General features: G+C 36.4%; 1 protein-coding gene across 1 annotated transcript; it reads right to left on the bottom strand.

The window, feature by feature from the left end:
* Window positions 1-19,955: 19,955 nt before the first annotated feature.
* GMNC (geminin coiled-coil domain containing) lies at window positions 19,956-26,602 on the bottom strand. The gene is made up of 5 exons (XM_065943630.1): window positions 26,533-26,602; window positions 24,788-24,962; window positions 23,020-23,108; window positions 22,047-22,163; window positions 19,956-20,573 (listed from the first exon to the last, which is right to left on the bottom strand). The coding sequence occupies exons 1-5, from the start codon at window positions 26,533-26,535 to the stop codon at window positions 19,956-19,958; spliced, it is 1,002 nt and encodes a 333-aa protein (XP_065799702.1). The 5' UTR covers window positions 26,536-26,602.
* Between the last annotated feature and the right edge of the window lie 904 nt (window positions 26,603-27,506).

Below are 27,506 nucleotides of genomic sequence, written 5' to 3'. Positions count from 1 at the left end.
TGGAATTCTCCAGGCAAGAATACTGGAGTAGGTTGCCATTTCCTTCTCCAGGGGATCTTCCTGACCCAGGAATTGAACCTGAGCCTCCTGCATTGCAGACAGATACTTTACCATCCAAGACACATGAGAATACTGATAATATAATTTCAGAAAGAGGAAACTATATCAAAAGAGATATAGAAGTGAGCATACGACTCATGCATTCCTTCTCACCTGGAATCTGCCAACATAATTGAGTAATACAGATGAAGCACCAACTTGAAGATGATAACCCACAAAGGTGATATGTTATCCTCCTGGATGTGGTTTACATCATAAATCAGTGATCTATTTTATGGTGCTAGGCCTCCATTAAGTAAAATATGTGGGTCCCATAACAAGGAGGTAAGAATGGTCTATTTACCCTCACTCCCAATGATTCACTTGAAAAATTCGTGATTTAATCTCCATTTTCTGGATGTCTTCTTCATAGAGGAGGGACACCTCCATCAGAGATACAGTAAGAGTCTCATAGAATCTTATGCTGTGGTTATTTCTAAGTCATTTGGGTTCTTTATGCTAAGAGATTAACAGATAAGAAATAGAAACAATTGTATGGGTAGTTTATCCTAGCTATCAGGAGGATACTGGGCTACCATTATAAAATGGTTATATGGAGGAAATGCTTGACATCTGTCTGACTGACTGGAATAACAGTACTCTCTTGCCCAATTTAATGATAAATGGACAAGAGCATCAGTCAGAGCTATTTATGGTGGGAAGATCATGGTGACCAGCACGTCAGATCACATAAGAATGACAGTCTGGATCACTACAAGGTAAGTCACCTAGACAAGCAGAGGTGCTAGCAGAAGTTTAGGGTGTACCAAGAGTGGATAAAAAGTCATATAATGCGTATTAGTTGCAGTCCCAAGATGAACTTCTTTGTGAACACTAAATTTTTAAAATTCTTCTGAGTTTCAACAGGAAAAAAAAAAAAAAAAGATAAATCAGAATATTATAGGAGATATTTTCAAATGAAATAATTTATTGTTGATGCAAGTGAATCTGAGCAGTGTAAGACGTACATCTTAAGGAACATTATAAGTAATCCAAAATCCCTTTCAGCATTGAGGCACTCATTCCCCTAACTCTTTTTTTTTTTTTTTTTAATTTTTTTTTTTTTTAATTTTTCAGTGGGTTTTGTCATACATTGATATGAATCAGCCATAGAGTTACACGTATTCCCCATCCCGGTCCCCCATCCCACCTCCCTCTCCACCCGATTCCTCTGGGTCTTGCCAGCCCACCAGGCCCGAGCACTTGACTCATGCATCCCACCTGGGCTGGTGGTCTGTTTCACCATAGATAATATACATGCTGTTCTTTCGAAACATCCCACCCTCACCTTCTCCCACAGAGTTCAAAAGTCTGTTCTGTACTTCTGCGTCTCTTCTTCTGTCCTGCATATAGGGCCATCATTACCATCTTTCTAAATTCTGTATATATGTGTTAGTATACTGTAATGTTCTTTATCTTTCTGGCTTACTTCACTCTGTATAATGGGCTCCAGTTTCATCCATCTCATTAGAACTGATTCAAATGAATTCTTTTTAACAGCTGAGTAATATTCCATGGTGTATATGTACCACAGCTTCCTTATCCATTCATCTGCTGATGGGCATCTAGGTTGATTCCATGTCCTGGCTATTATACACAGTGCTGCGATGAACATTGGGGTGCACGTGTCTCTTTCATATCTGGATTCCTCAGTGTGTATGCCCAGAAGTGGTATTGCTGGGTCATATGGTAGTTCTATTTCCAGTTTTTTAAGAAATCTCCACACTGTTTTCCACAGTGGCTGTACTAGTTTGCATTCCCACCAACAGTGTAAGAGGGTTCCCTTTTCTCCACACCCTCTCCAGCATTTATTGCTTGTAGACTTTTGGATAGCAGCCATCCTGACTGGCGTGTAATGGTACCTCATTGTGGTTTTGATTTGCATTTCTCTGATAATGATGTGGAGCATCTTTTCATGTGTTTGTTAGCCATCTGTATGTCTTCTTTGGAGAAATGTCTGTTTAGCTCTTTGGCCCATTTTTTGATTGGGTCATTTATTTTTCTGGAATTGAGCTGCAGGAGTTGCTTGTATATTTTTGAGATTAATCCTTTGTCTCTTTCCTCATTTGCTATTATTTTCTCCCAATCTGAGGGCTGTCTTTTCACCTTACTTATAGTTTCCTTTGTTGTGCAAAAGCTTTTAATTTTCATTAGGTCCCATTTGTTTATTTTTGCTTTTATTTCCAATATTCTGGGAGGTGGGTCATAGAAGATCTTGCTGTGATTTATGTCGGAGAGTGTTTTGCCTATGTTCTCCTCTAGGAGTTTTATAGTTTCTGGTCTTACATTTAGGTCTTTAATCCATTTTGAGTTTATTTTTGTGTATGGTGTTAGAAAGTGTTCTACTATTCAACATAGTGTTGGAAGTTTTGGCCACAGCAATCAGAGCAGAAAAAGACGTAAAAGGAATCCGATAGGAAAAGAAGAAGTGAAACTCTCGCTGTTTGCAGATGACATGATCCTCTATATAGAAAACCCTAAAGACTCTTCCAGAAAATTACTAGAGCTAATCAATGAATATAGTAAAGTTGCAGGATATAAAATTAACACACAGAAATCCCTTGCATTCCTATATACTAACAATGAAAAAAACAGAAAGAGAAATTAAGGAAACAATACCATTCACCATTGCAACAAAAAGAATAAAATACTTAGGAGTATATCTACCTAAAGAAACAAAAGACCTATACACAGAAAACTATAAAACATCGATGAAAGAAATCAAAGAGGACACAAACAGATGGAGAAATATACCGTGCTCATGGATTGGAAGAATCAATATTGTCAAAATGGCTATTCTACCCAAAGCAATCTATAGATTCAATGCAATCCCTATCAAGTTACCAACGGTATTTTTCACAGAATTAGAACAAATAATTTCACAATTTGTATGGAAATACAAAAAACCTCGAATAGCCAAAGTAATCTTGAGAAAGAAGAATGGAACTGGGGGAATCAACCTGCCTGACTTCAGACTCTACTACAAAGCCACAGTCATCAAGACAGTATGGTACTGGCACAAAGACAGAAATATAGATCAATGGAACAGAATAGAGAGCCCAGAGATAAATCCACGAACCTATGGACACCTTATCTTTGACAAAGGAGGCAAGGATATACAATGGAAAAAAGACAATCTCCCCTAACTCTTCTTCAAGGATGAACTTCAGCTGAAAGAAGCTGCCACACCCAAGATTAATTCTACTTGGAAGGCTAGGGTACAAAACCTAAGTTCCTTACTTCAATTCCGAAGGACCAGCTCAGCTCCAGAGTTCCCCGTGTGTTTGTCTGAGGGCCTTGTTTTATGTAACACCGTTTATTTTTTTCTCTTTTCCCAAATGTGCATATAGTCTCTTACATGTTTGTTCCTGAGAATATACCTAAGAAAATCCCCTGCATGCAAATTTCTGTTTTGTAAAGAAAATGACTTAGAATGCAAGGTCAAGGCTATAAGTGACAAAGTGAATCAGAAGTCAGACTTCCAGACTGCCACTGCAGTGCTTCCCTCTACATCTCATCGCTAGATTCCCTCAGTATCTTTTTTTAATTTATGCAAATCTTTAGTTACACATAAGTTATCTGTTTATAATTCTGTGTCCCAAACTAGGATAAAAAGTTTTTGAGGACAAGAGAATGTATCATGTGTGCATTTATTTCCTAAATTGAGAAAATCTAGTGTCTCATTTTAACCACTCCATTAACATTGTATTTGTTCGATGAATAAATTTTAAATAGTTACCATGATAGAGGAACATTTTCCAGTTTATTTGAAAATTATGTTTATGATAAATCATATTCAAATATCTTCTTTACAGGAATTTCAATATATTGAGTGGGTTGTTAAAAATGCAATGCTGAATGGATCTCAATCCAGGATGTAAGCATTCATGAGATAACAAACAAACAAATAACAACAACAACAAAAAAACAACAAGAGGCTGATCACGTGTATCCTGCCTTTTCTGTAGGATTTTAAAATTTTATACATGTGACTAGGTTATGATTTATTAAGCACATAATGTCTATCAGCTTTTAGAAAACAGCTCCAGAATTCATTCTCTCCCCCTGCCTTTCTTTCATCTGTGAAACTGAACAAGTTAATACCAGTTAGAACAGTGGGAGGATGAGAGAGAGAGCAGTAAAGAATAAGAATTCATACCCAATTATAGATTTTCCCACAGAATTAAATAAGATCAACAAAAACATTGCACATAATAAATACTTCAACTAGAGGTTTCACCAACACACTATTCTTTTGACTGTCAAGTAAAATCTTAGTTTTGTTTTTTCTGGGGAAAAAATAATGCAATACTGTCCTTTTTGGCTTTCCTTTCTATTGCTACTGTCAATGCTAAGATATTCACATAACCCCTTATTCCACTTCCTGCTTATTGCCTCCTATGCTTATTGATATCTTTATTTTCCTAAAATGTAGTTATGAGTGGATAATGCTTTTTCCCAAAAGCCTGCATGAACCCTTATTTTCTAAGAGATAAGTCTAAACCTGGTAAAATGTTTCTGGATAAACAGAAATTTCTCTATACACTTTTACCACCTAATTTCTCAGTTTGGTATACCATCACGCTACTTCATGCACCATAAATTCCCTCCTGAATGATTTTGTTCTCATTATTTCCTTTCCTGTCAAATGATCTTCCAGCTTCCATTAGTCAAATGCTACTTCATCAATCCTCAGTCCTTATTCATACTCTTGCAATAACTGTCTGTCTTAATATGGAATTAAACTCTTTCTATATTCAGTCTCCTCATCATTATTTATATTGTCCTATGTAATGTACCATTTAAAAGCATGTATATTATGCTTATTTGTTTTGTCTTATCTCCCACACTCATTGCTTTTGCTTTTCCCTCAAAGCATAGATTAGTAAAGAGTGGCTAGTAAGTGATTTCTGCTAAGTGAATGAGATGCAGATGAATACTGACAATATAATACCTGAATAACTGGCCATGGAACTAACTTGTCTCCCTTAAGACATAAGTGTCAAGTGTATTTAGTGACACTTAGATGGTAAACTGTGTAAATAATGAGAAGAGAGTTTACAAATAGAAGAGTTTTCAAAAAAAAAAAAAAAAAGAAGAGTTTTCAACAGAAATTGAAGGAAGGAAGTTCCAGGGAGAGGAAAGATGTTGGCACAGAAGTGAATTTTTTCCACTTGCCAAAATTTCACACCCAAGTTCAAAGATAAAAGCAAGAAATTGCAATATAGCATATTTCACAAATTCACTGTTTTATTTAATAATGACATTAAGATTAGCATAATTCTAACTTATATCCTGAAAATATCTATCTGTAATTTCCGTCATGTATTTGTTTGTGTTATGGTCTCTTAAATATGTCATATAAGTTTGTTTGCTTTACAGATGTTCAATATTTTAAAGTGAGCTATAGTGTGGCTTTAATCTTAATCATTACTACAACAATGCAAATCAACCATAATTACACATACATTCCCTCCCTCCCTATCCTTCCTTCCTACTTCTATCCCATCCTCCTAGGTCATCACAGAGCTCCAGACTCTGATCCCTTTGCTACACAGCAACTTCTCACCAGTTAACAATTTTACACCTGGTACAATATGTACGCTGATGCTACTTTCTCCATTTGTCCCTCCTCCATTGCATCTACAAGTCTATTTTCTACATCTACATCTCCATTCCTTCTCTGCAAATAATTTCATCAATATCATTTTTATAGATTCCATATATATATGCATTAATATACTATATTAGTTTTTCTCTTTCTGACTTACTTCACTTTGTATAACAGGTTCTAGCTTCTTAGTAGTTGAGATGCAGTTTCAGGGGCAGATTTCAGCACCTTGGTCAGAGCAATGAGATTAAGAACATTTTAATACATTTGCACACCTTGGATACAATAGAGCAACCATTGTTTCTCCATACTAACAAATACATATTCAAAAGTAATTGGCAAACAGATGCAATAACCAGTTATAATCATTCTCTAAGTATCCATTAAAGTCTTCAACAAGCTTTACCTTAATAATCATCCTTTTAAAAGAAATCATGTCACCCTCAAGTTGAAGAAAATGTAAAGGTCATTTTATCCGAATTCCTACATCCCTTTATATATGGAAAAAGATGTCTACTTAATTTATTATTTAAGAATAAAAAATATATAATAAAGATAAAAGAAATGCAATAGTTTAATTAAAAAAAAAATTTGTGTGTAGAAGAAAAGACAAAAAATATGTATATAGACGTGTACATAGTGGTTTCAAAGTTATGATTGTTCTTTCTGTGTTGCGGTCCTTTAATGGACCAGAACCTGGTGGCCCAGAGTCGACGATAAGAAAGTGAAAGAAGAAAAGAGGCTAATATTCCCTGGGTTACACAGAAAACCAATAAAACCCTATGACAAGGCTTGTACCGCTCACGTAGGCACAGGGCGCCCTCTCGAAGAGGTCTTGAAACCCTGGGCAGGAAAATGAGCTCAGCAGGAAAATGATTCTTAGCGTGGGCTCCAGAGACTCAGCCAGAAAGAGAGAGAGAGAGAGAGAGAAAGAAGGACATGGGGACCCAAGTCTCTAGTGGAACAAGGGTGCTTTATTGAACTCTGTGTGAGTATATATACCGTATTACAAGGTAGCTTCTTCAGATAAAGATTAAAAGACCAGATTTTACAAGTTACCAAGGAAACAGGAGTAATAGAGGCCATAAAGCCAAAAGAGGGTTGTAAATAATTACTTTCATCATATGGAAAAGCTAATGAAGGAAATTCTATGCATGCATTCCATCTCTTGATCTCAGTCCTGGGAGCAGCGTGTCACTCCGCTCTTTCCTGAGAGGAACTGATAAGGAACAGAGGACTCATGAAAGACAGGAAACAGCACACAGGAATCCTACTTTAAACATTCCCTGACATTTCTGCTTATCTTTGTTTTCTAATATTTCTCACATAAGCATGTGTGATTAAAAAAAAATTATTTGTAAAAACACATCATTAACTTGCCCTCAGAATGCTAAGGTGAAGCAAGAGCCTTGGTAGAAGTCATAGATTTAAATACGTAACATACCTTATGGGTCCAATACATATTGATGGCTGAGGTGATAATATAGGTAAAAAGACAAATCTGAGACCATAATGATGCTGTGAGGAAGACCCAAGTTTGACTGACCGTTCTTCCTACTCACAGAGTCTTTGTTCCTTCCTAAGTGATCTACTTTCTCTTTGTACTTGTTACAGGAGTTACATAGGCTTCTTGAAGACAGATACGACTGAGTGACTGAACATGCAGATACCCACACAAGTCTCTTGCTGTTCGGTCACTCAGTGATGTCTGACTCTTTGCAGCCCTATGGACTGCAGCACTCCAGGCTTCCCTGTCCACCACCAACTCCCAGAGTTTGCTCAAACTCATGTCCATTGAGTCAGTGATGTCATCCAACCATCTCATCCTCTGTCATTCCCTTCTCTTCCTGCCTTCTATTTTTCTCACCGTCAGGATCTTTTAAAATGAGTCAGCTCTTCACATCAGGTGGCCATAGTAATGGAGCTTCAGATTCAGCATCAGTCCTTCAAATGAATATTCAGGGTTGATTTCATTTAGGACTGACTGGTTTGATTTCCTTGCAGTCCAAGGGACTTTCAAGAGTCTTTTCCAACACCACAGTTCAAAAGCATCAGTGCTTTGGTGCTCAGCCTTCTTTATGGTCCATCTCTCACATTCATACATGACTACTGGAAAAATCATAGCTTTGACAATACTCACCTTTTTCGGCAAAGTAATGTCCCTGCTTTTTAATATGCTGTCTATGTTGGTCATATCTTTTCTTCCAAGGAGCAAGTATCTTTTAATTTCATGGTTGCAGTGATCGTCTGCAGTGATTTTGGAGCCCAAGAAAATAAAGTCTGTCTCTGTTTCCATTGTTTCCTCATCTATTTGCCATGAAGTGATGGGACTGGATAACATGATTTTAGTTTTTTGAATGATGAATTTTAAGCCAACTTTTTCAGTCTCCTCTTTCACCTAAATCAAGAGGCTCTTTACTTCCTCTTTGCTTTCTGCCATAAGGGTTGTGTCATCACATATCTGAGGTTATTGACAATTTCGGCAATCTTGATTCCAGCTTGTGCTTCATCTGGCCACTCTGCATATAAGTTAAATAAGCAGGGTGACAACATACAGCTTTGATCTATTCTTTTCCCAATTTGGAGCCAGTTCATTAATTGTTCCATGTACAGTTCTAACTGTTATTTCTTGATCTGCATACAGGTTTCTTGGGAGGCAGGTAAAGTGGTCTGGTATTTACATCTGTTGAAGAATTTTCCACAATTTGTTGTGATCCACACAGTCAAAAGCTTTAGTATAGTCAATGAAACAGAAGTAGATGTTCTTCTACAATTCTTTTGCTTTTTCTATGATCCAATGAATGCTGGCAATTTGATCTCTGCTTCTTCTGCCATTTCTAAATCCAGCTTGTAAACCTGAAAATTCTTAGTTCATGTACTGCTAAAGCCTAACTTGGAGGATTTTGAGAATGACCTTGCTTAGCATATGAAATGAGTGCAATTGTGCAGTAGTTTGAACATTCTTTGGCATTGCCTTTCTTTGGGATTGAAATGAGAATTGACATTTTCCAGTCCTGTGGTCAATGTTGAGTTTTCCAAATTTGCTGGCATATTGAGTGCAGCACTTTAACATCATCATCTTTTAGGGTCTGAAATAGCTCAGCTGGAATAAACTCAGAGCTCATCACCTCTACTAGCTTTGTTTATAGTGATGCTTCCTAAGGCTCACTTGATTTCACACTCTAGGATATCTGGCTCTAGGTGAGTAATCACAGCTTTGTGGTTATCTGGATCATTAAGATCTTTTTTGTACAGTTCTTCTGTGTATTCTTGCCACCTCTTCTTAGTATCTTTTGCTTTTTTTTAGGTTCTTTATTGTGCCTACCTTTGCATGAAATATTCTCTTGGTTTCTCTAATTTTCTTGAAGAAATTTCTAGTCTTTCCCATTCTGTTTTCCTCTATTTCTTTGCTCTGATCACTGAGGAAGGCTTTCTTATCTCTCCTTGCTATTCTTTGGAACTCTGCATTCAAATGGGTATATCTTTCCTTTTCTCCTTTGCCTTTCACTCTCTTCTTTTTTCAGCCATTTGTAAGGCCTCCTCAGACAACCCTTTTGCCTTTTTGTAGTTCTTGTCTTTGTGGATGGTTTTGATCCCTGCCTCCTGTCCAATGTTATGAACCTCTGTCCATAGCTCTTTAGGAGCTCTGTGTATCAGATCTAATACCTGGAATCTATTTGTCAGATCCACTGTATAGTCATAAAGGATTTGATTTAGGTCATGCCTGAATGTCCTAGTGATTTTCCCTATGTTCTTCAATTTAAGTCTGCATTTTGCGATAAGGAGTTAATGATGTGAGTCATAGGCAGCTCTAGGTCTTGTTTTTGCTGACTGTATACAGCTTCTGCATCTTCAGCTACAAAGAATATAATCAATCTGAATTTGGTACTGATCATCTGGCCACATCCATGTGTAGACGCTGGGTTGGTAGGGTGTTAAAATTGTGACAACAGTGATACAAAGGAAAAAGTTTTTAAAATTCAGGTTTGATATTCAAGATAATATTTCTGAAGATAACAAGACAGACTGGGAAATAAAATTACTTTCCAGGCATGGTTGTAATTAATAGAATTAATCATAGGCAAGTTGAAACAGAAAAAGAAGGGGGGAAGTAGAGGGAAAGCAAAGCAGATGATCAGGGATTTGCTACAATATGTGACTTCTTAGACAGTAGAAGCATGCTAAAAGAGTAAGATCAATGACAATGACATAAATAATAAAGATTCTGACCTGCTTTTTACTTAAGATTCTGGATAAAAATTGAGTTCTAGGCTCCCTGCTACACACAAAGTAAACTTGACTCCTTCCCTAGAAAAAGTTGTATATTATACAACATTTTGTTTATCTATACACATGCACATGTGGATTCCTCATCATTGTATATTATAGACTTTGGCTGATTTTCATTTTAATCAATTGATATAAGCAGTATCTAAAATATAATAAAGATATTGATATTAATTTTAATTGTAGTATTGTTTTATTCAAAACTGATGAAGAATTAGAAATGCATAATTGGATGATGAATAAAATCACCTCATTAACTAAGAATCTGGAATGCTTATTTCCTATGACTTAAAAATCAGCTCATTTGGGAAGAAAATATCTCAAATATTTGTTGCCTAAATGTTTAACTCTATAATATAACAGGTTTTTCATTTTTATTCCTTGGCAATTCATTGCTTTGGGACAATGAGAATTTATCACATGTTCAGCACCACAAATTCCATTCATTATCTTTTGTTGTCACTTCTCTTTAGCTTTTTGACGAATTGTTTCGGTTTGGATATTAACAGAAACATAAATGAGAAGAAAACATGTCATCCAAATTTTCCATCCTCAACTGTCCCCTCCCAAAAAAAGTTTGTATTGTTTATCTCATTTCTGCTTTTTGCTTTGTTCATGTATACATTTTCATTAAATTGTTTAATATAATGAAGCTATAAGTATGTTTCATTATAGAGTTTTTATTATTTAATATATATTTCTTAGTCATTTCCTTTATATATAAATATTACATGGAAAATACATAAGCAAATATGCATATATAAAAATGCAGTGTGTTTCCAGGAAAACTTTTACAAGCTGTAATTTGAGGGTAATTAATAGTACAAGAAAAGTTATTGATTAATATTTTGCACAGAAGCAATGTTTTACACTCTTTCATCAAACTAAAAAATTAATTTGCAAGTGACAATAAAAACAGCTTTGGAGAAAAAAACAAATTGACGCTGCTTAAAATTTCTAGATGGATTATCACTTGTTATTAATATTTTAAGCAAATAGAGAAAACACAAAAGGAAACTTCAAAATGTTCACATATATAAAGTGAATTTTAAAACACTTAAATCACTGCCTATTTTTGGATATAAATAAAAAGCAACTGGTCATTTCAACTACCTGTATCCCCATAACTTTGTCTTTGAAGGGTCTGCCTGACTCTGTCTTGAGAAATTAAGAGCATTTTTTTTAAATCTATCAAAATTGGACTTCTATATGAGTTACTATATCAACATCATGCAAATAGGCATGAAGATTATGATTAAAGTAGTTTAAGGATGCAAATAACATATTTAAATTATTGCTTTTACTCTTTTGAATGCTATAGGTGGTACCCACTTCTTTTATTAATAATACATCTGTAGAGTCAGTAGTAGGTTTCACTGTACAGAAATTTCTGCTAGATTACAAAAATATAGATTTTACTTCATAAAAAATCTACTCCTAAGTCACTTGGCTAGTGATTATTCCCTGAAAAGACCTCACCCTTTTCCCTCTAGAGCTTCTCTTCTCTTTATTTTCCTCCTACATCTAGCTTTACTGACTCAATTCTAACTTAATATCCAATGAATGTCTCAACATGCTTCCCATGACTCCTTTCTTAGTTTCTCTCCACTCATCAATTTACAAACTCTTTTGATACATGGGCCATAGTCCCTGGAACATTAAATTGCACTTTGAACACAAGAGGAAAACAGAGGGCATTTACTGATTTGAATCAATGGAAATATGTAAAAGTGGCTTTAAGATGTAACATTTTATGCTGTATGAAGTTTTTTTTTTTTTACTCAAGAATTAAATTGGATGGACATTTACTCTGTGTGAAGTTTGTGAGAAATGACAGGATCTTTTCTTACACGTGATTCTTAAAAATTAAAAGACAATGTCACAAACTTATGAGACAGGGAAAACATTATCTCCATTTTACAGGTGAATACACTGAGGCTGAAGAAGGCTAAATTAATTCCTGAGGTACTACAGTTGTGAGAGAATAGGCTCCATTTGTTGACTAGAGTCCTTTCTTCTTCCATAATATCACTGAGATGTAGGAAAGAGGAAGGTAAGTCTTTTGCTGTGTTCTGATCTACTGACACAAATAAATGCTAATCATTAGCATAGATATTAAAATATTGAACAAAATTCCTGAAGTCCTTTTCAAGGCCAGTGGTAGGATGTTCTTTACATTTGGTGAAGGGTTATTTTGGAGGTCCAGCCCTTTATCTTCCTTTATTAATAACAGGACAGTTCATAAGAAACCAAATTTATTCTTTACTATTTCCAAAGAGAGTATATTCTGCAAACCTACAGTCATCAAGACACTATGGTACTGGCACAAACACAGAAATACATACCAATGGAACAAGACAAAAAGCCCAGAAATAAACCCTTGCACCTATGGGTACCTTGTTTCTGACAAAGGAGGCAAGAATATACAATGGGGCAAAGACAACCTCTTCAATAAGTGATGCTGGAAAAACTGGAGAGCTACACGTAAAAGAATGAAATTAGAACACGTCCTAAAACCATACACAAAGATAAACTCATAATGGATTAAAGAGCTAAATGTAAGACCAGAAACTATAAAACTCTTAGAGGAAAACATAGGCAGAACACTCGACATAAATCAAAGCAAGATTCTCTATGACCCATCTCCTAGAGTAATGGAAATAAAACAAAAGTAAACAAGTGGGGTCTGATTAAACTTAAAAGCTTTTGCACAGCAAAGGAAACATAAGCAAGGTGAGAAGACAACCCTCAGAATGGGAAAAAATAATAGCAAATGTGACAACTGTCAAAGGATTAATTTCCAAAATACACAAGAAGCTCATACAACTCAATACCAGAAAAACAAACAACCCAATAAAAAGTGGGGAAAAGACCTAAACAGACATTTCTTCAAAGAAGACATACAGATGGTTAACAAGCACATGGAAAGATGCTCAACATTGCTTATTATTAGAGAAATGTGAATCAAAACTCCAATGAGATATCACCTCACACCAGTCAGAATGGCCATCATCAAAACGTCTACAACAATAAATGCTGCAGAGGATGTGGAGAAAAGGGAACACTTTTGTACTGTTGGTGGGAATGTAAATTGATACAACCACTGTGGAAGATGGTATGGAGATTCCTTAAAAAACTAGAAATAAAACCATCATATGACCCAACAATTCCACTCTGAGGCATATGCCCTGAGGAAACCAAAAAGACACTTGTACCCCATCTTGAAAAAGACACATGTACCCCGTTGTTCATTGCAGTACTGTTTACAATAGCTAGAACATAGATATCTGTTGACAGATGAATGGATAAAGAAGATGTGGTAAATATACACAATGGAATATTACTTGGCCATAAAAAGAAACACATTTTAGTCAGTTCTAATGAGGTGGATGAACCTAGAGCCTACTATACAGAATGAAGCAAATCAGAAAGAAAGATAAATATCGTATACTAATGCACATATACAGAATCTAGAAAGTTGGTACCAAAGAATTTATTTGCAGAGCAGCAATGGAGAAACAGACATAGAAAATAGATTTATGGACATGGGGAGAGGGCAGAAGAGGGTGAGATATATGGAGAGAATAGCATGAAAACTTACATTACCATATGTAAAATAGATAGCCAACGGGAATTTGCTCTATGGCTCAGGAAACGCAAAGAGGGACTCTGTATCAACCTAGTGGGGTGGGATGGGAAGGGAGATGGGAGAGAGGTTCAAGAAGGAGGGGATATATGTATACCTATGGCTGATTCATGTTGAGGTTTGACAGAAAAACAACAAAATTCTGTAAGGCAATTATCCTTCAATTAAAAAATATTTTTTTAAAATTTAAATAAAAAAGCATATTAATTAAAAATATTGTAGAAATTTGGAGTGAGGACAGGAGGGTGGGCTAGGTGGACTACTTATTATCCTTAAAATCAAAAGAATAAAAAGAGTAAGTCTCTGGCCATATGCTGCCCTGCTCCCACAGGAAGCTGGGGTTCCCGGGGTGCATCACACTGTCCCAGTGGATGCAGCAGGGACTGCACTGTGCAGATGCCACTTTCAGGCCCCACACTTATCCCACACTCCTCTGTGGGTTAGGGACGGAAGAAGATTGAAAGGTGGCAAATCTCGGGAGACTAACATGAAAGGAGGGGGTGATTCGGCCTGTTGCCTGATTGTAATGAGGCATTTTGATTTCTCGCTTCACACTCATTACAGGGCTTCTCCTGCTCTTGGTTTCAGAGCAACCAGAAGGCCCTGAGGGAACACTGCCTTTAGGAGGCACCTGATTACAGATCTGAGATCTTGAGCCTCATCCCAGAAGGACCATCCATTGAGTACTAGGGACCGTCTCTGGAAGTAAGAGCGTTACTTTGAAACATCTTTTCAGCGCCTTATTATTTCAGATTATAAACCTGGAAAAGAGATGAGAAAGAAACATCTGCTCTGCCCTACCCCTGAAAAAGTATCATTTAACTCCTGATTTCCAGGAGAGAATAGAACGCTCCCTGTGTCTTAGAAGAAGTGGCCTCAGCACTGTAAATATGCTTCCTCAACTATTTTGCTGTTCCTTAGAGTTTATACTTAAAAGGATTAACAGGAGAAAAGTGAGAGAAAGTGAAAGTCACTCAATCCCATATGACTCTTTGCAACCCCAAGAACTGTAGTCCGCCAGGGTCCTCTGTCCTTAGAATTATCCAGACCAGAACACTAAAGTGGGTAGCCATTCCCTTCTCGAGGGGATCTTACTAACCTAGGAATCAGACCCAGGTCTCCTGCATTGCCGGTGGATTCTTTACCAAGTGAGATACTAGGGAAGTTATACTTAAAGGAGAAGGAATGCTGTTATTACTTCAATAGGAATAAAGTCTGTTTCCTGCAGAAAGGGAGGTAGAAAGTGATTTCGTGAGCATTGCTTATAAACTGCTACTTTAAGCTTCTGCATCAGCAGCACAGAGCGATTAGAGAGAGATTTATTTCTCTTATCTTCCTTTCATTTAAGAAGTACATTAATTTTTTTCACTTCTACTCTCTTAACACCAAATTTCTACAGTATTCAATTTTTACACTTCCCTTTTTTTAAATGATGGAGGATGAATTAAGCCTTTTGCGAATAATCCCTTTTAGCATTGGGATTAAGAGAGCTTGGACCACAGAAAGATTTCTGATGAAATAAGCAGAAATTTCTACTTCCAGATCTCTAGGTCAGAGATCTATAACAGTCTGTAACAGACTGCAGACTGTAAATATATTTACTTGTCCCTAATATCATGATTGTATAATATAGAAAAAAAAAGAGTTATGTCTGAAGTCAGTGCCCAGTGTTTAGTTCAGGCCTAAATTTCTTGTTACAACTTGAACTATGAAACACAGAACAAGTTTTCTCATTTGTAAAATGGAAATCAGGATATTTCTAACAGCCTGTACTTATGACATGAATTTTCAAGTTTATTTAGCATGAGATTTAGAGGTGGTTGTCTCTAAGAAAAAAAGAAAAAAAAATCCCTGTAGAGAAATCAAGTAAAATGTGAATTACCCATTACCAGAAATCTGTGTAACAATGATTATTGACATGATATGTGAGTCTCAAATTATTTCTCTTGATATTAATTTTCCTCTTAGGGATAGATAGATATATGGCTTCTATAGTGATGAAAATCTCCTCACAGTTTTTATGTGCAGACGCCGAATATTTTCATAATCTCCCTTGGTATGACTGAGACCAGCCTGGAACATTAACTGAGGTTTTATTCATTTTGGAAGGGAGGGGTTATGATGTGAACAATAAGGAGAATGTTACATAACTGGACAATAGTTTATGGGATATAACTAGCTGCTCTTCAGGTTCATATTGCCCATCTCATCCTGGTTTCTGCCAAACTTTTGTGTAGTGACTACTATCTTAACACCATTCCAGAATTCATTCCTAATCATCAGTTTTCCTTGAGATCCCAAACCAGGTTCCTGACAATATTGGTTGAGCACTTAGATCCAGCTATATCTGAAGCACAAACTTACTTATGAAGGCTAATTATTCCCTTGCTTTGAATAAGCTTACTTAAGGTTTTTCTCTCATTTATAGCCATGTTAGTTGAGCACATAGTTCATCCTTACATCTTCTGCAGAGCCTGGCACAGACTACATCTGTCGAATGAGTGACTATTATTAGTTATACCACTATTTGGAAATTAAAATATATATTTTTCTATTGCCAAACTTATGGCAGAAATGAATACAAAAAACTTGTTCTTAGCCTGTTGATTATTCACTGAAAAATTTTCTGAAATAAGGCCAAAAAAGTAGGATTCAATTTTTGTCATTTATTTATTTATTAGATATAAATTCATTACAAAATTGACACATATAATTAAAAATATTTTAAATCATAAACTAATAAAAATCATTTCAAATATTAAGTGTTAAATTGTATTTTACATTTATAGAATATCCAATGCAAGAATTATAACTGGAAGTCTGGTTATGTTCATGTAACAATAAATGTAGACAAAAATATGAGAAATATGTTATGAAATATACCATATATTTGTAACTTATAAACCAATTTTATTTGGTTTATTAAATTTTTTTAAATGACGCATTTAATATGTATTTATCTTATGTGAATCTTTTGGTAAACTGAAACAAATGTAAATCACACATCTTGACTTACAGGCAAGAAATAAATGTATCAAAAAACTATCACAGATTAACTCTATACTTAATAGGTCAGTTATTGAATTGATTTATCACACTTTTTAGAAATTTTTGCTGTTTTCTTGAAATAGACCAGAGAAATTATTTTCATTGATTAACATAGCTTCTTTCCTTCAAAATTTTCAAAATTATAGTTTAGCATCACTTTAACGTTAAACACTCCCATTCATTAAATGTCACCTGCATAAGTAAATTTTGCAATTGCCTTTGTTTTCCAGATGCTCATGAGATACAAATATGATTTATTTTCAGATGACTAGAGGACATTAGAAATGTTATCACTATTAAAAACTGATACTGGATTCTAATTTTTATGGGAGGTTAGGTAAAGAGTGCTGTACACAAGAAGCACTTGACCTTTTAGGCCACTTAACACTGGAAATGTATTCTGGATAAAGAATAAACTCTAAATGCTGAAGATATTGTTCTGATCACATATATTGTACAAAACAGGTACACATCAAATGAGTATGCGTAAAATCTAGGAGAAGAAAATGTTTAGAAAATGTTATGCACAATATAAAAATATTCATTGCAATCAAAAGTGTCATTTAATTTTTATTTTGCACTTTATATTAGTAAAATATTAACTCTGGTTTGCTGGATAGGCATAGTAAAACCATAAAGTTAGAACATATACTCGGTTGAGAAAAATTTCTAACTTTTTAAACATCAGCAAAATAATATTCTATACATAATTCAAGTGAATATCAAATACCTATAGATGTGATTGTGAAAATAAGTGGTAATTTTCTCCCATATAAGCCAGAGCAAGTTAACATTTACAACAAATGTGCTGTAATTTCTTTAAACTGGCCTGAGACCAAGTTTCATTTAAAAGCTATCACATTTTATGTGGCTTTGTTTTATGTACCAAATGTGTTGAGCCTGGATGCTTCCTCATAGTACCTAACACATAAAAAAGCACATAAAAATGCAAAATAATTATTTGTTGATTAATCAATTTTGTTTTACTGCTTGATCATTTAGACTTTCAAAATATTTATGTTGCTTTGTTGATTCCTACTACGATAGTACAGTCAATTCTAATTCTTAAGTTTGTTATTAAAAAGAGATAAATTTCACCCATACAGGGAACAGATTCTAGAATGTAAAAGGAACTTTTTTATTTTGAATTTTGTTTTTAGAAAATAGAATGTGTTCTATTTATTCTTAAATCATAAAATATTTAATATATTTGATTCCCCTTCATGGATTATAGAGAAAACTGGGTGATAGCAAAACTTAATGACAAAGATTATTTGTTTCATATCACCAAAATAAAGCAAAAACCAAACAGCAGCAACAAAAAAATGAAAGATATATCTTAGTTGCAAAGAATTCCAAATAGAATACTCATGCTTTTAGGCACTGACTGTACAGGCAACTTAATGAAGGGCTTCTCTTTGGCTCAGTTGATAAAAAATCTGCCTGCAATGTGGGAGACTGGGGTTTGATCCCCTGGAGAAGGAAAAGGCTACCTACTCCAGGATTCTGACCAGGAGAATTCCATGAACTGTATAGTCCATGGGGTTGCAAAGAGTCAGACATGACTGAGCAACTTTCACTCACTCACTCACTCACTAGGCACTGACTGTACAGGAAACTTAATGAAGGGCAGAATAAAGAAAAAATGGGAAAGGCATTCAACACAGTGGGTTTTATTGTCAACTGAAGCTTGGTCCCCCCCAAAATAATAGGTGCACATCTTTGAAATGTAAAATATTCTAGAAAGGATAGGGAGTTTGAGGAGTTGGAAAGAAAAACTATCATGAGCATGAAGAATATGTTTAATCTAGACAGAGAAATCTTTTATGTCAAAATTACCATTAAATCTATGCACACTTATTTGAAAAATAACGTCTATATTTTTTAGACATGTTCTCACACAATTAGACTGATTTAACTCAAAATGGATTGATACCAAGAAAAGAATACTGTGATGAGAACAGTGACTTCTAGTGTTAACTATAAATGGCTAACATTAAAAAAAATTATATATAAAAAAGTTCATCCAACATATCTACAGTGCCAATCAAAACTAGAGAACAGTACCCTAGGATGACAGTGTTAGTATAAATCTGATGGGACCCAGGCTCGATTTATAGAATGTTAGAGATTATCTAGTCTGACTATATTCTATAGCTCAGAAAACTGAATGTTCATACCAGGGAAGTAACTTTTTCAAGGTCACAGCAGATGAGTGGGTCTAAGTCTCATGAGGGTATCCACAGCGTCTAACTTGTTCACATTTTATCACCACGCCATAGCATGATGCCTGGTACTAACTGTTGGTGTTCTACACCAACAACACCAATAGTTGGTGTTCTACAAATATTGTGGGTGTATTGATGAATGAAAAATGAACACATGAATGACTGAATGGATGAGTAATACAATGTCAGGGCTAGGCTAGACTACACTTTCAAGAATAGAAGTTCATAGCATCTAAGCAGTTCAGCACAGTGACTTATTCTTTTACCACAAGTCCCTGAAAAAATGTTCTTCTTTGAGTCATGTTGGTTGCAGATACAATGCCAGGTGCCCCCAGAAGCTGATACACTATGCAGGAAAGTAAATTTAAATATCTTTTATCTTTTAATTTATCAGTGTTGTTGCTTATCAGTAGAGTTATAGCATTTGAAGAGCTATGTCAATTCCACCATGGGACACTCAACGAACTGTCTCAAATAATGTTACTTATACCTGTATTATGTCTTCAGGAACAGCGATGGCAAAGATACTTGTTTCAACCCCACCCTCAGATATTTGAATGCCTAATAGCAGGTACTTCGAGCAATTAAAACGCTCATTTCAAAAGCAGTTTTTAGAAATGAAGAGGAACAGGAGAGAAATAAAACTGAGAAGGTGAAGGCTACGAACATTTAAACAGCTTGATGAAAGAAGAAAAGCTGTTAGACTTGTTATAATTGGAACAGCACATTTAGGTCTCAAAGGAATATTCAGGCAATTGGAAAATACCTTTTCAAGTACAAGGCCAAGGGAGGAAGTCAACAGCAGGTGGGGGTGTGTAAACAAGTCAAATTTAGGTGAAAGAAGAGCAGGCATGTTTCATTATGGATTCTTGGAAGCCATTCCCTGCAGATTTCAGTGGGTAATTGAGAGTGACATTTAAAGTGGCAGGAGACTGTCTGGGCAATAGCTTGTGTTTTCCACATAGTCAGGTTCAAGTGCAAGAGGGGTCTTGTAAACAGAGTTCATGGCAGTCCTCTGTGATAGAAGAGGGGGTCACTAAGACTGCTTAGGGACCCAGGTAAACTTCCAGCCTCCCTCTTCATCTCGACGAACAAAAGCTTGTCCCTGGTGGAAGGAGTGCGTTTTCACATTACAGTGAGGGCTCAAGGATGTGGAAAAGGCCACCTCTGTCTTATTGGGTGACACATCAGAAGTATAGTAAGGAAGAGTTTGTAGTCCTCCTGGAGGATTTGAAAGTTGAGAAAGGAAGTGAAAATCTTCACTGTGGCTGGCAGTGCCTTGCGAGGGGGTTGTTCTATCACCTCCATAGTCAATTGGCAGATCTTCCCCAGGGGCATTGGGATAATCAATTGCCTCATCCAGAAACTGGGGAAATGTGCTAGTGGTCTGTCTGGCATGAGACGAGAGGGCACTGTAGTTAGCTGATGAGGTGTCATCAATGGTGTTGAGGTCTTTTAACCCCAGTGTCTGAAGAACCCAGGGATCCACAGGGGGTCCATGTTGTCCACAGTTAGCAAATTCACTAGCAAGGCTTCTCTTGGCATTTTTATGATGGGGAATCTCAGGAGGAAAATATATTTGCTCTTTGGGTTTCCTCTTCCCCTTTCTGAATTTTCTACATGCTTTGGAGAACTCATCTGATGACAGCAATTTCTGGGGAAATAGTATTTGAAAATAAAATCAATCACCCAACATCATTTTCTTTACTATCGTCAAATATTTATTAGTTACATTAATTCCCTAGAAAACGTGAATAAATTTTTATTTTCTCATACAAAGCAAAACTGATTGGATTAACCTGTCTTTAAGTTAAAATCTATGATGACATCTTACCACTTAGAAATTCCAATTCATATTATTGTACTAGTCATTTAAAAGTTGAAGGGAATAAATGATGTCTTTAAAATTTCAGTTCAGGGAAGTAATGATTATTGTTATTATGACAATAATAGCAACTATCATGTACTGAGGTAAATGCATGACCTCATTTTATGTAGATGCTATTGAAATCTTCTTTAATGAGGAAACAGGCAGAAGCACATTAGTGACTTGCTAAGGACTGTGCAACCTAGATTTAAACCTAAGCCATCTGAATCTAGATTGAACCACTGATTAAAATGCTAGGGAACATACTTCCTCTAATTTTATTAACTTTCATAGCACTCCCATGTGATATGTATCAAATTATTCTAAATCTTGCAAAATTGAGAACAAGAGAGAAAAAATTGCCTAATTAGTATCACTTACTGCTTTGATAACTGTCCTTTATTACAGAATGGTGGCTGAAGATCGGAGCCCGGACTAATAACTGAGCTATACTCTCTTTTCTTAACAAAGCAAACAGAATTCTAAAGAAACTAGCATAGTGGGTTTTCTTCTCTGAACTGTTATATCTGGTAAGAGTTGTAAGCAATATGACTGAATTAGATTAATAATGTAGCTTGCCTAGAAGTAAGGTAAAGATTGATGATAAGACAATAATGCTAAGAGAATGGCAAAGAGATAATAAAAAAAAATACAAAACCTCTCAAAAGGAAAAATTTTTTAAAAGGGACTAATGGCAAACTATCCATGAGTTAGAAACATTTTAAAGGGTAAGAACACAATGTTCATTAAAAGTTAATGTTATTGGCTATGTCTAATCACCAGTTAGGAGATTTCAACTCCAGCCATATTTGTAACATTTAGAGCTGGAATAATTCTTAAAAGATCTTTTTAGTCCATCCACTTATAAATGAACTAAATGAGGCCCCAAGTGAGAGACTGATTCACCTAAAGTGAAACAGACAATTAAAAGAAATCTGTGTCTCTCAGATCTAATTCCCACCTCACTATTTTATGATTAATTTCTGTTGTCTCAGCAACCCCCTTGACTGGTTTTTGATTCTTTAGCAACTCCTTTTGTAACATTATGACTAAAATCTGCAATCTAGATACTTCAGAGAAATGAGACATAAACATTCTTCTGAAAGTGCTGTTTTTCTTTCAGAAAAATTCATCCATCCTATTGATGAATTTCAAGATACATTGTTTCATACACTTCTTAAATTTAATCAAGGACTTTTACCCAAATGGTCTTCTTTCTCATATCACTCCTCTGTCTGTATAAAGGGGATAGTCACATACCTTGGCTTTTTCCTCAAGACATTTAACTAGAGCAGAATTCAGGTATTGTCTGAGATGATTATTCTCTTCATGTAACCTAGCAAGTTCTTCTTCCTTCTGTACCAGAGTATCTTGGAGCTGCAAAAAGCAGACAATGGTGATGGCTGCTCCACTATATTGACTTTGTAACCTTATAATAATACCACTGATCCTTAACCTACTTAAACTTGATTATTATTCTGTTTGTTTTCTGAACAAAATCTCAGGGAGCCCTTGTCCTCCAAGGCGCAAATTCAATCTACACCCACCTACTACCTGATTGTTCAGCTTTGTGCTCTGAATTTTTTTTATTCTTTGCAAAGTGTTTGGAGAGATTATATGACTTTTAAAATTGTAACCACAAGGAGATCAAGAAAGTATGTAGGTAAATGAGCTGCGTGCAACTGTTTAAATATAGAAAACAGTGTTTAGAAAGGTTTCGCTGAGCTTCTTTCTTGCATGTTAAAAAAAAAAGAAGAAAGAAAAAATAATATGGGTTGGATTCCCTCCATCTCAGATCAATCTGTTTGTATGTCCACAAGATTAAATTACTCTCAGAAATAACAACAAACAAAATATGGAAAATTAAGCAATCTTTGTAAGAATTTTTATAGTCATCTTCTCTGCTCTAAGTGATGAGCTATTTATGACTCAAAAATATTATCACACTCATTATATCATTTGACCTTTCCACCAGTCCTCTGAGGTAGGCAATACAAATATCTCCATCTCATAGATTAAAGAAAAAGAAGATGCAAGAGGTCATATAGCTAACATGTAAGAGTTTAGGGCTTGACTGCAAGTCTTTCTAAAGGGTTTTGGTTTTGTTATTTTCTGTCACATTGATCACTTCACTTTGACTTCTCCATGGAAGCCATGTGACACTAAGGGACGACGTTGAGAATGAACTACTTGGAACATGGCTGATCTCAATGTTCTGATTATCTGTACGTACCTGCTTATTCCTGTAGAGCTGAGAGGAAAGCTGTGCCTCTTCCCATGAACACAAATTAGGAACAGGGAAATTCGAGTCACCTGATGGTTCTATGTGAAAACACAAAATGGATAACTAAGAAAATGCAAATGCAGGTTTTGTGTAATGAAGAACTAACCAAAGGATTTCAGAAAGGCAGAAAGTTCAATTACCTTTCTGAAGTTAGCCATTGGCTTCACATGGGAAAATGACATATTTAAAGGTTTCAGAAGGGGCAGGAATGCTATAAAAGACAAATATTTAAAAACTATCTGCAAGTGTCTACAGAGGTCAATTTTTAGGAGATAAAAGTTCCTATCTGCATTACTAATTCATGCAAATATTTATTGGCCCCACCCTCAATTAGGCCTACATTGCAATTCCACTATGTTTTCTAAGCTTTTGTCTTATTTTGTAAGCTGTAGTGCTTAGGCAATATAGTGTTTGTCTCTAGAATCAAATCCTATTTTTGATGTTACCATTTTTTTTCCCAGATGAAAATCTCTGCCTATCAGTGAAGTTTGATGGAGAGTATCTATTCAGAATTTTATGGAATAGCACTTTCTATTTAAAAATAATTTGAACTTTTCTCTCTGAAGAACTCAATGAAAATCTCAAAACTGTACTAAAACTCATATATGTCAAATGTCATCACCTGTATGTTTTATGTTTTTTCAAAGTTTTTGTTTTTTCATGTTTGACAGCAAATGATGCCTACCAATAAGACTGCTTGGGCATGCTAAGTTAGTTTACTTTTATTTTCTTTTCCTGATTTAGTACAGTTTGGAATCTTGATCACCTCTAACTGAAATATTACTGAAATAGTTTTTATTAAATTGGAACAATGGACAACAAGATAGGAATAAAATTTTATACAGTCTTTGGTTTCATAATCTTGGGTATTCTGTTTTCTTTGTTTCTTGTGATAGAAAGCTAAAATTAAATAATTCCCTTCCAGACACTAAGTGTGCTTCAAAAATTGGGGGCTTTTTGCTTGTGTCTTTCTTCAAATCCAACAAATTCATGTGGTAGAAATAGCACTACAGGTAAAGAATTCTGAGGTGTCTTATAGTTATTCCAGAAACTTGAGTGTTAATACAGAAAATTTGCTTCATATTTATAGAAACTGTTTAGCAGCCCTGTGGCAAAATTAATGTCATTTCCCATAGAAGTTATGTTCCCCTCCAAAGTTGAAGTCTTCTTTAGGCAAAATGGGACTTTTTTTTCCATTTAAAAGGCACTATTCATAGAATTTTCTTTTTGAAATGAAAGATTAAGTTAGTAGTTTTGCTTGCTTCTCTCTCATTCCCAGGGAAATATTCTTTAATTAAAACAAAAACAAACAAACAAACAACAACAACAAAAAAAAACCACAACAAAAAACTTTTAACTAGTATCTTAATTCCCAAAGCATTCACTAGTATTGTTTATATAACTTTGACCTAGACCTAAACTTTCTCAATGACTTGGAAATCTCCAAGAACTGTAAAGTATACATATTATACTTTATGTATAGTATAGTATGGAAGAAATACATATTATACGGTGGGCAAGGAGTAGAATCCCATATTCACTATTTGGCAAGTACAAAAAAAGCAAGTTATTTGGGCTGCAAAATATAGTAGTCTTAGGCTTTCTTAAACCTTACCTATCATTCCTTCTTCTAGAGTTCCAGCCCACAATGCTTTGCAACTGTGGGTACTGGGGAAGGGCTTCAGATCTACCAGCAAAGCAGAAGAGCAGAACTTACCCTGTGTCCGTGGTGCCTGTTGGGGCTCTCTGTTGTCCAGGAGACCAGCAGCCCAGAAAGAGACCCAAGTCTCCGTGGAAACGTCAACACTAGATTCTGACGTTGTAGCGGAATACGGACAATTATAGCTCTGGCCTCCTACAAAGTACTGGTCTTGGCAAGGCAGAACGGTGTTCTGTAAAATTCAGTATGTAGGTTGGTTGGGGGTGGGAGGGGGGGTTGTCCCAAGAGATGTGGTGATGGGCATTCAGAGGGGGAAAAGAGTGGGAGAAAGAAGCAGAAAATACATGCAGTGAATAAAAACCAATAAAGATGCTAAGTATAGATCCCAGATTAATTTTGAGTGATCCAAATATAATTACTAGCAAGGAATCAGCTTCTTGGTTCATCCAGTACTTCCTGTAGGTCCTCTCAGCATAGAACAGGCTAGTATTGGATGGACCAAATTTGTAAATATCCAGGAGTATTCTCTGTTGCTATGCCTCAGTCATCTAACAGGCTACCCAAGATCTAAGCAAAAGAAATTCTACTTAACGAACGAATCATGTAAGAACTATTTGACTCTTTCTTGCAAATATCTTAGTTATATTTCTAATAACCTTAAAAAACTTAGAATGCTAGAGCTGGAATGGACAGAGCATACCATATACCCTAACTTTTAAATTTTAGTTTCTGAATCATAAACTTGCTCCATTCCGCCCTTCCTCTTTCCTCTCTTCCTCTGACTTTAAATGCTCCTGGATCCTCTTGAAATAGATTAGTTAGGAAAGACAGCAAGCTCTATGTATATCTCTCCATCACCAGGTCTCAATGCCTTTCCAAAGTTATCTTGCACCACTAACTGTCTGGCATGTATTCTCTACTGTGTTCTGAGCCAGTGAACACCCTCCTGCCCCTGCCTCCTCAAACCTCAAACACACAGTCTTTCCAGATGTCCAGTCAGGGGCAGGTATGCAGCCTCCCTGGGTTAATTTGTACAACAGACCATTCCTAATTATTTGTCAATGTTTAATCAGGTAAAAGCCATTCATTTAATCAGAGCCTAGCTTTGGACAAACTCTTTTTGACCATGACAAGTCTTTTGTTGACTTGTGAACTTTCTTGGGCATAGCATAAACAGAGAGAAAACAAATAAGAGGAAAAAAGAAAGTTAAGTCAATTAACTCATTCTTTGTTAACAATCCCAATAAGTTAAGTTTTGAAAAAGTCCAGTCTTGAAGCAAGTCCAGCGTGGGCATTGCAGACCAAAGAAATTCGGCCAAAGGTTTATCAAGTGCTATTTTCTTTTATTCTAAAGGCATGTTTGCAGGCTCTTTCCCTGAGGTTATTATTGGAATCAGAGCTGTGCTATTATGCAATTGACACCTGAGAAGAAAACAAACCCCAAATACCCCTAGCCTCAAGTTCAAGTGTTTGCAAATATGTGCATAATCCAGAGGAAGAGGTGGAATGAAAAGTGAGTGCAGGTGTAAAGAAACGGTTGGGAGATCGTCCAGAATAGAAATAAAGGACAAAAGGATGAGAGAGGTTGAGAATGAAAGAGACAGAGAGGCAGACATAGCAAGCCAAGAGAAGATAGGGGAGAGGAAAGGGGAGATGGAGCAGCAAAGAAGACCTGTTTTAATTGGCAGGTAGCAGAGAAATCTTGTTTCCAAGGTGGAAGAAATTCTAAAGGCAAAGCTTTCTGGCTCTCTGAGCGCCCCCGGTTTCGCCAGGGAACTAGCTAATGCCAGCTCCTCACTTACCATCTTGCCCTGGAAGAAGGCGCTGAGGAAACTCAGCCCACTCTTAATTTTCGGATAAGCGGGTGGGAGCTTTAAATGGGACTGAGGGGAGGAGCTAGGAGAGGCGAGTTCTAATCTGCAGGAGCTCCCGGTGACGAGCGCCGCCCTCTGATTTGGTGCGAGGCTGTCAGGCTGGTGACGTGGGTCAGAGACATCCAGCCAAAGCCGAGGTCACTGGCACTCTCGGCGACCTGCTCCCCAGACCCAGGATCAACGGCTCGGGGTTCCGGGCAGCGTGTTCACGGCGGGCCCGCGGCGCTCCGGGCGTGCAAGGCGGCTTCAAACTCCGCGCGGATGCGGGCTCGCTGCGCGGCCCACTGGCCCGGGCGTCGGGACCCGCGGCGACGGCGCCGCCCTGACCGATGGGGCGCACCAGCTCCTGCCCGAGGGAGTCTGCAGCTGCCGGGCTGGGCGGGGCGCACAGGTTGGCCCCGGAGCCAGAGCGTGTTTTCAGAAAAGCCCACACCAGCTTCCCAGGCATCAGAGCAGCACTTGGGGAAGCCTTCCAACCCCCAGGTGAATACTGCTCCTGGGTTTTCTCTGGCTGCTCGGTGAATATTAACTTGCTGTATGACGTTGCTGACTGATTGGCTTTTTTCTACTATTAAATATGTCTCATTTTCTCCAGCTTCTGAAGTGGGTGTGAAATGTGGAGGTGATATATTCCTTCTAGAAAGTAAGCTTCAGGGGAATAGCCGTTTCTGACTATTTTGTTCATTGCTGTCTCCTAAACTCCCGGAACAATTCTAACATGTAATGAGTGCTGAATAAAGAATGAATTAAGTTATAAATTTAGGAGTTTCAACTGTGTCTCTGTGTTGGTCTTTCTCCACAACTACTATTATATAGTCTAAATTAATATAATAAAGAAAATTTAGTGTGCTAATATCTCAATTAGAGTGTTTTATTTATGCCATTTTTCCTCTTGCATTTTA

Source organism: Muntiacus reevesi, chromosome 8, assembly GCF_963930625.1.
Source record: "Muntiacus reevesi chromosome 8, mMunRee1.1, whole genome shotgun sequence".
In the NCBI taxonomy this organism is placed as follows: Eukaryota; Metazoa; Chordata; class Mammalia; order Artiodactyla; family Cervidae; genus Muntiacus; species Muntiacus reevesi.
This window is presented reverse-complemented; position numbering and strand designations above follow the sequence as displayed.